At 46.5% G+C, this 8,825-nt stretch overlaps 1 protein-coding gene across 1 annotated transcript; it reads left to right on the top strand.

Moving 5' to 3' along the window:
- The first annotated feature begins 2,821 nt into the window (after positions 1–2,821).
- Positions 2,822–8,006, top strand: LOC103710488 (probable alpha,alpha-trehalose-phosphate synthase [UDP-forming] 9). The gene is made up of 3 exons (XM_008796205.3): positions 2,822–5,134; positions 6,498–6,771; positions 7,191–8,006. The coding sequence occupies exons 1-3, from the start codon at positions 3,153–3,155 to the stop codon at positions 7,509–7,511; spliced, it is 2,577 nt and encodes an 858-aa protein (XP_008794427.2). The 5' UTR covers positions 2,822–3,152; the 3' UTR covers positions 7,512–8,006.
- Positions 8,007–8,825: the final 819 nt, after the last annotated feature.

The following is an 8,825-nucleotide window of genomic DNA, read 5'->3' as shown; positions in this document are numbered from 1 at the left end:
ACCACAGGATCTTGTTCGTCGTTAACAGTGCAAAGGTGCTTGTTCAAGCTTGTCGGCCCGGTTTGTCACTTTGGGAAAGCACCCACGGGGCACGATTGTAAGCTCCTCAAATCAAGGGTTCGTTTGCAGTTCAAGGCAAGATTCCATGCAAATCTCCTTGTCGGGTAACGGCGCTTGCAACCGACCATGGTGACGGCGGACCCATCATTTGTGCCATCAACCAAATCCATGATGAGATTATTTCTTCTAGCCTTTACCCTCAGCGCAAGCTTTCTCACCATTTCTGACAGCCCGATCCATTAAAGACTCCTTTTCCACACGTTACACTAAAGAAAGAGGTATATCAGCATCAGGAGCAAGTTAGCAAAGTAGTATTGATAAAAAGAAGGCAAAAGGTTCTTCATTTTCTCATGACATTCTATATAAAAAGAAGGCAATCATAAGTATTCAATTAATAGTCTTAGTAAACCTTTATTAGTATCCTAATTGGATGATAAGCTAATTTAACCTTATCCCAAGTTTTGGACCTCAATCCCTTTGCTTGGACTAGCTGCTTGGAGACCATGATAACTACTACAAACATTTTCTTAACACCCCACATGCAGCTGTTGGACAAATAGGATCACACCATGATCTTTATTTATGGGAAGACAAGCCTACGGATTTGCCTCGAAAAAACCTTCATTATTTCCCCGTGAGTTCCCCCCTTTGAAAAGTATTACAGCAAATCAGACGGCTGCGATTTTCTGGGCCACCATCTTATTCATGGACCCCCCACCCTTGAATCGCAAGCGAGTTGAAGCTAAACCGACAAAACACTGTTGGATTGTTCTGAATCCCTCCACTCCGTTCTAGAGCTCGTTTGGTTCACGAAAAAAGGAGGAAAAGTGTGGTCAACGGAAAAGTAATGAGATGTCTTTTGTTTGGTTGGAGTTTTCAAAGAAGAGAGATGGAAAAGTTGTATTCCTATGGGAATATAATTCCCACGTTTCATGAAGAAATCTTTTTCATGAGAAACATAGGAAAGTTACTTTTCTGTGAGCCGAAAACTACTCCATTTCTTATTTTTTTCAATATTAAAGAGGCATTAATGACTTAATTTTTATTAAGGATATAATAGGAATTACACATAACTTTCAAAAAAAAGTGGATGGTCAACTAAACATAAGCACTTTGAAAATCTGTCACTTTTTCATTGTCAACGAAACATGCCAAAAGTACTTTTCCAAACATTCTCTTCTCAGTAATTATATTCTTAGAGGGAAAAATTCTTCCTGCAAACTAAACGAGTCTTAGTATTTGTAGAATTACGGTGTAATTAATTTTTCGAATTATTTTTGTATGGAGCAGGTTAGCAAAATGGATATCCGGGCGCAGCATATCATCTTACTTCGTTCCTCGGTTCGGATAAAGTGGGCCCATATCCGGTTGACGTAGCGCGTTGGAGTTTGGTTGGTTTCGGATCACCTTCCCCGCATTACCCCCGCTCCCCTGCGCGACCGAAATGGTCAAAACGCCACGCGCCTGGTGCCACGTGTACTCGTCGTTCATCCCACGTCACCCTCCTCTAGACCATGGCGTGCCCTGCATGCCAGGTAGGACGTGGGTGGGACTTGACGGATCCCCCGGCGAAGCCCCTATCCGGAAAACGCCCGACCGTATACGAAACTCTCTCCGTGCGGGCGGAGCATCTGCCGTCCTTTCTGCAGTACGAGCGGACGAGATGGATTTCCTCGCCTGGTCGCATACGGCGCGAATGTCTGCAGTCCAAAGTCGGCCGGTCACGCCCTTCGCACGTGCCGGGGAGCTCGAGCGCCGGCGTGCCACGATTCCAGGAATGGCGGGGCTGACGAGGCGCGTCTCTCTGCTGGCCACGTGGAGTGTCTGTGACACGTGGCAGGTTGCGGAGGCCGTCCAGATGCCTCCGTCTCGCGGATACCGTACCCCGGCCAGCTGGAGCTTGCTTGTGTCACGTGACCTGGCGTTGGAGGTCCGCTTCACTGCCACGTGTCAGATCGGCTTGGTTCCGAAGAAGTTTCGAATTCTTTATATGACTATATCGCCCCTCGTGCTTGCCCTGCCGGGCGCTCCACCTCTTGCTTTGCTTTCTACTTCAACGGCACGAATCCGAAGGGCGCGGTTAGGGTCACCTCCCGTAAGATTATTATTTTTTTTTTTGCGTGTTGAGATAGTGTTCTACGGTCTACTAGTTGCCTTCAGGAGAGGAATAATTTTTCCTTTTCTTATATTTTCATAGTATGAGAAAGAAATATATTAGAAAATTTCCCCAATCGAAATACCGAACTAGATAGGAAAACACTTAATTAAAAACAACGAAAAGTCTCGACCAGTGCGTTGTCTTGCATGGTTGGCTCTGGGGATCGTTTCCGGTCACTTCTCAAGGCGGTGACTGGATCTCAATTTGAATTCGGCGGGTCATTTCGCGTGGTAACCTCGTTGCAACGCATCGTAGGTTACTACGTGGCCGCCTGATCTGGTGTTCTCATGAAATGCCTCAGATCTAAACAACTCCCCAATCTTGACGCCACAAATGGCGGATAGGATGCAAGTAAGTGCAGCGCCAGAATCAAATCCCGCACAAGTCTATTAAGCGGGAGTCGAAAAGATAAGACTCGGGAGGCCAAATGAAAGAACCGCACGTGATTTGAATAAAACCTCCCTTCACGGAGTCCACGCGGCCCAACTTCAAACCCGCCAACCACAAATTTCTTAAATACCTAAACTACCCCTGTACCTCGGTCGTAATTTCGCCATTTCGGTTATTAATATAAATCCGTTAAGTCTCTAGCCCGCCAGGCTATCCCCCCTGCCCCTTCTTCCGTTCCTCCCTCTCTGTCGACGACGAGCTCGGTTCCGTCCGGAGGACCAAAAAGGAGGAGGAAAGCCGAGACTTTTCCTCCTGTTATCCTCGCCTTCTGTTTCTCCAATCCCCAGAGAGAAGCAAGTAGAAGGAGACCGAGTTAAAGAAGACCCCACCAAATGAACCCCGCTTTCTCCTTCCTCCTCCTCCTCTGCAACACCCATCGATAGCCAAACCCTAACCCTCACCCTAAACCTAATCCCCAAACAGAAGGAAAAGGAAGAGAAGAAGGAGAAGAAGAAGAAAAGGACGACGTTTAGGAGACGAGGAGATGCCTTCTAGGTCCTCAGCGAACCTTCTGGACCTGGCCACCGCCGACTCGGACTTCCCGTCGTCGCCCCGCCACCCGTCCCGCCTCCCCCGTGTCATGGCGGACCCGTGCATACTCTCCACCGCCGGCGCCGCCGACTCCCCGCCGGCCTCGCCGTCGCCGCGGCCGCCGCAGCGCCGGATCATTGTTTCGCACCACCTCCCCATCCGCGCGACCCCCGACCCCGCCGCTCCCTCCGGCTGGTCCTTCTCCTACGATCCCGACGCCCTCGTCCTTCAGCTTCGCTCCGGCCTCCCCACCGGCGTCGAGGTCCTCCACGTCGGCACCCTCCGCGGCCTCCCCGATGGCCTCGACCCCGCCTACCATGACGCCGTCGCCGCCCACCTCCGCCGCGACTTCCGCTGCGTCCCCGTCCTCCTCCCCCCCGACCTCCACGACCGCTTCTACCACGGCTTCTGCAAGCACTACCTGTGGCCCCTCCTCCACTACCTCCTCCCCCTTATTCCCTCCTCCCTCGGCGGCCTCCGCTTCGATCTCTCCCTCTGGCGCTCCTATCTCTCCGCCAACAAGCTCTTCGCCGACCGTCTCACCGAGCTTCTCAACCCCGACGACGACTTCGTTTGGATCCACGACTACCATCTCCTCGCCCTCCCCACCTTCCTCCGCAAGCGCTTCCCGAGGGTAAAGCTCGGATTCTTCCTCCATTCCCCCTTCCCTTCCTCCGAGATCTTCCGCACCATCCCCGTCCGCGACGACCTCCTCCGCGCCCTCCTCAACGCCGACCTCGTCGGCTTCCACACCTTCGACTACGCCCGCCACTTCCTCACCTCATGCTCCCGATTGCTCGGCCTCGACTACCAGTCGAAACGAGGGTACATCGGCGTCGGTTACCACGGCCGCACCGTCACCATCAAGATCCTCGCCGTCGGGATCGACATGGGGCAGTTCCGTTCCATCATGGCGTCGCCGGAGACGGCCGACCAGGTCCGGGAGCTCAGGGAGAGGTACAAAGGCAGGACCTTGCTGCTTGGCGTGGACGACGTCGACCTGTTCAAAGGGATCGGATTGAAGTTTCTGGCGATGGAGCAGCTGCTGGAGGAGCACCCGGAGCTGCGGGGCCGGGTGGTGCTGGTCCAGATCGCCAACCCGGCAAGGAGCCACGGCAGGGACGTGCAGGAGGTGCAGGACGAGATCCTCTCGATCACGAGGAGGATCAATCACCGGTTTGGCCTGCCCGGCTACGAGCCCATCGTCGTCATCGACCGCCCGGTGTCCGCCCACGAGAAGGTTGCCTTCTATGCCGTCTCAGAGTGCTGCGTGGTGAATCCTGTAAGGGATGGGATGAACCTTGTCCCGTACGAGTACACCGTGTGCCGGCAAGGGAGCCTGGCATTGGAAGGATCTCCGAAGAAGAGCATGCTCGTGGTGTCGGAGTTCATCGGGTGCTCCCCATCTCTCAGTGGGGCAATTCGGGTCAACCCCTGGAATGTGGACGCTGTGGCAGAGGCCATGAATTTGGCTCTCGCGATGCCGGAGGCTGAGAAGCAGCTGCGGCACGACAAGCACTATAAGTATGTTAGCTCTCATGATGTCGCCTACTGGGCGAGGTCATTCGATCAGGACTTGCAGCGGGCGTGCAGAGACCATTTCCTCCGGAGGTGTTGGGGGATTGGATTCGGGATGAGCTTCCGAGTCGTCGCTCTCGGTCCTAATTTCAGGAAGCTTTCGGTCGAGCACATAGCCTCGGCATACAGGACAACGAATAGCAGGCTAATATTGCTGGATTATGATGGGACGATGATGCCGCAGACTTCAATCAACAAAACACCAAGCAGTGAAGTTACTTCGATCTTGAACAGCCTGTGCTCGGACCCAAAGAATGCAGTTTTTGTTGTCAGCGGTAGAGGGAAGGACGAGTTGAGCAAGTGGCTCGCGCCATGCGAGAAGTTAGGAATCTCTGCTGAGCATGGATATTTCACGAGGTAAGAATTCTTGTTTAATTTCTTCGTTTATTACATTTGCTTTAGAATACGATGTTCTCTAATCTTGCTTACCTTAGAAGATTTATAATCGAAAGAAACAATTATCTTGTAATCTTGCTTACCTTAGAAGATTTATAATCAAAAGAAACAATTATCTTGAATTGAATATTGGTAGAGTGGTGGAAGTATAAACTGTTCCAAGACAAAATTATTCCGACTTATGACTTTCCCAGCATCTTCCTTATCTGTTATAGAGTTTGTTAGTACATGGTTATATGTAATTATGTGATGCTATGTGGCAGTATTTGGCTTTTAATTTAGTTTTTGTATGAAGCATATAGAAAAGATGAGGATATCTTAATTAGGATCTTGCATGTGAAGATTATTGATAACAAGACGAGAGAAGGGATGTGAATTCTACAGCTAAGAGACAGAAGAAGAGTGAGGCACGTTAATGATCATCACAAATCTGATCTTTCTGAAATTTGAATGATACAAAGATCGATTTGGCTTTTATAGAAGTTTTAAGATGGTCAAACTGGTATCGTTTATTACATTTGCTTTAAAATACGATGTTCTCTAATCTTGCTTACCTTAGAAGATTTATAATTGAAAGAAACAATTATCTTGTAATCTTGCTTACCTTAGAAGATTTATAATCAAAAGAAACAATTATCTTGAATTGAATATTGGTAGAGTGGTGGAAGTATAAACTGTTCCAAGACAAAATTATTCAGACTTATGACTTTCACAGCATCTTCCTTATCTGTTATAGAGTTTGTTAGTACATGGTTATATGTAATTATGTGAAGCTATGTGGCAGTATTTGGCTTTTAATTTAGTTTTTGTATGAAGCATATAGAAAAGATGAGGATATCTTAATTAGGATCTTGCTTGTGAAGTTTATTGACAACAAGATGAGAGAAGGGACGTGAATTCTACTGCTAAGAGACAGAAGAAGAGTGAGGCACGTTAATGATCATGACAATTCTGATCTTTCTGAAATTTGAATGATACCAAGATCAATATGGCTTTTATAGAAGTTTTAAGATGGTCAAACTGGTATCAGTTGGATCATATGATGTAATCGTAGGATGGCATTTTAGATGTCAGAATATGGAAATGAAATACAGCAAATCCAAGCTCATTATTGAGGGGAATGTACGAATGAATCCTATCATACTTTGTAGTTATTTCTAATTAATGATGCAATAATTTGTAACTCGTTACATTTGTTGCAGTTCATGTTGTATATATGATTAAGTAATGGCATCTCTATTTCATATAATTTCAACAGAAGGGTGGATAATGGATTTTGTACGGCTAATGATGGTTTATCTTGAATTATTTTCTGTCACTGCAGGTGGAGTCGGGATTCTCCTTGGGACTCATGCATGTTAATAGCCAACTTTGATTGGAAAAAGATTGCAGAACCTGTAATGAGGCTCTACATGGAAGCAACTGATGGTTCTTACATCGAACATAAAGAAAGCGCATTAGTCTGGCATCATCAAGATGCTGATCCTGAGTTTGGGTCTTGCCAGGCAAAAGAACTCCTTGATCATCTAGAGAACGTGCTTGCCAACGAACCTGTGGTTGTGAAAAGGGGGCAACATATTGTAGAGGTAATCCCCCAGGTAAGAAAAACTATTGTAGCTTATTTTATAATTTCACCACCTCTTCTGAATTGTCAGTTTCAATTTAGACAAAAGGATGTCCATTATCTATTGATTGTGAAATGAACATAGCTTTCAAACTAAAGGTCCATAGATTAGGATTGACTTCTGGACAATCTCTGCCCACCTTATATTTTGATAACCCTATCTCTTGACTACGTATAATAGGGTTATCATCTCCACAAGATTCTGATTTGGATTTCATAAACAAGCGTCCGCATCAGCATGGGCCACGCCTTTGCTGATTTGCAAATATGGGCACTCATGTAGTGTTTTTCATTTTAAAAGGAATTTTTTTTTGTCTCTGTATTTCATCATCGGTAACTGTTAAAAATTTGGATTATAGACTTATTGGCTTATATATGTGGGATCATATGCAGGGTATAAGCAAAGGTGTGGTGGTGGAAAATCTTATTGCGACCATGCTGAGCAGAGGAAAACCACCAGATTTTGTATTATGCATCGGAGATGATCGATCTGATGAAGACATGTTTGAGAGCATCATGAGTTACATGAATAATCCATCACTGCCAGCAATATCTGAAGTCTTTGCATGCACCGTAGGGGAGAAACCGAGCAAGGCTAAGTACTATCTTGATGATACAGTCGACGTAGTAAAAATGCTTCAGGGTCTAGCAAATGCATCATCGCGACCACCTGGACCATCACAATGTCAAGTCTCATTTGAAGGCTATCTCTGAATGAACACAAGGTTTTCTTCTTGGTCTGTCAGATCTGATCTGATCCATCGAAACATCTTGGTTAGAGGTTGAGCCTAGTTAGTCTCATGGTTTGTTGTCACTTGGATGATGTTTGCTGGAGGTCAGGCACGGTTATGATTCATGGGGTCAGAAACTGTTAAAGCCATTTTATCTGATTTTGTGGATTTGGTAGCCAAGAGGAGGATTTGTTGCATAAGGAATGCTTTGAGATCTACCCGAAGGGAACGTATAAGCTGATTTGTTTCCGATTATCATACTGTAGCTGGAGCTGGTATTCCATATCCGGTCCATCCTGTTCATTGTAGATTACACATAAAAAGGTTCCCTTTTTTTTTATTCAGCTTTTCTTTGTAGATGCAGCTCACAGATGTATATGATTTCACTCATTTCATGTTCCTTTCTTCTGATATATGTATCTTGTCAGACACTTTTCTACATTCATTGCATGTTAATATATAGCCATTGTTTCCTTAACGATAGGTTTACTCTGCTAACTGCTTGTAAGGCAGTCATTATAAAGGTTTGAAGGAAATCAATCTTTTTTGTGGTTCTCAATCAATTTCTAGGCACTTCCCATTTCTCTGGGCCACTTCCTGATGCAAACAGCTTGATGTTAACCAAATGGTGATCCAAATGAGACCATTTGGAGGTGGCCCTCTCCTTTTTTTTTTTTTTTATATAATTTTTATAATTTTTTTTATTTTTTTTATTTATTTATTTATTATTATTTTTTTTGGTAAAAGGCGGCAATTTATATAGCTCTAACGTGAGTATAGCCTGCCAAGTCAGAAGAAAGTAAAAAGTACAAAGGGGGCGGAAGCTCCACTGTGGGCGTCCACAAGAACTCCCCTGAATGACGAGCAACATAGGAGGCGATCTAGTCTGCTGCCCTGTTCGTCTTTCGAAAAATATGAGCTACCTGATGCACACCCTACTCCACTACCAGCCTCCGTGTCTCACGAATAAGTGGATGTCCATCTTCATATCTATCCGCGCTCTAAATCCACTTGATCACCATAGATAAGTCCCCCTCGATGTACACCCGCTCGGTATCGAGCACCTGCCTTGCATATGATATCCCCTCCCAGGCTGCTCGAAGTTCTGCCCTAGCTACGGTAAGGTCTGGCGTGCGTCGACCCTCTGCTGCTACCAGACTGCCATGGTGGCCTCTGATCACAAATTCAACACCTCCGGACCTCCCATCTTCCGACATGCTACCATCAAAGTTCACCTTGAGAAAATCAAGGGGTAGGGGTACTCAAAAAACGAGAGCGAACCTGGACGCTGTAACAG

Source organism: Phoenix dactylifera, chromosome 7 (assembly GCF_009389715.1).
Source record: "Phoenix dactylifera cultivar Barhee BC4 chromosome 7, palm_55x_up_171113_PBpolish2nd_filt_p, whole genome shotgun sequence".
NCBI classification, from domain to species: domain Eukaryota; kingdom Viridiplantae; phylum Streptophyta; class Magnoliopsida; order Arecales; family Arecaceae; genus Phoenix; species Phoenix dactylifera.
The sequence above is the reverse complement of the archived record's forward strand: the minus strand, read 5'-3'. Positions and strand labels throughout refer to the sequence as shown.

What these genes read in the sequence shown, in the direction of transcription:
- LOC103710488 (XM_008796205.3), top strand. Translation starts at nt 3,153, where the DNA reads ATGCCTTCTAGGTCCTCAGCGAACCTTCTGGACCTGGCCACCGCCGAC. An exon ending in GAGCATGGATATTTCACGAG is followed by an intron (nt 5,135 to 6,497) that starts GTAAGAATTCTT and finishes CTGTCACTGCAG; the next exon opens with GTGGAGTCGGGATTCTCCTT. An exon ending in TTGTAGAGGTAATCCCCCAG is followed by an intron (nt 6,772 to 7,190) that starts GTAAGAAAAACT and finishes GATCATATGCAG; the next exon opens with GGTATAAGCAAAGGTGTGGT.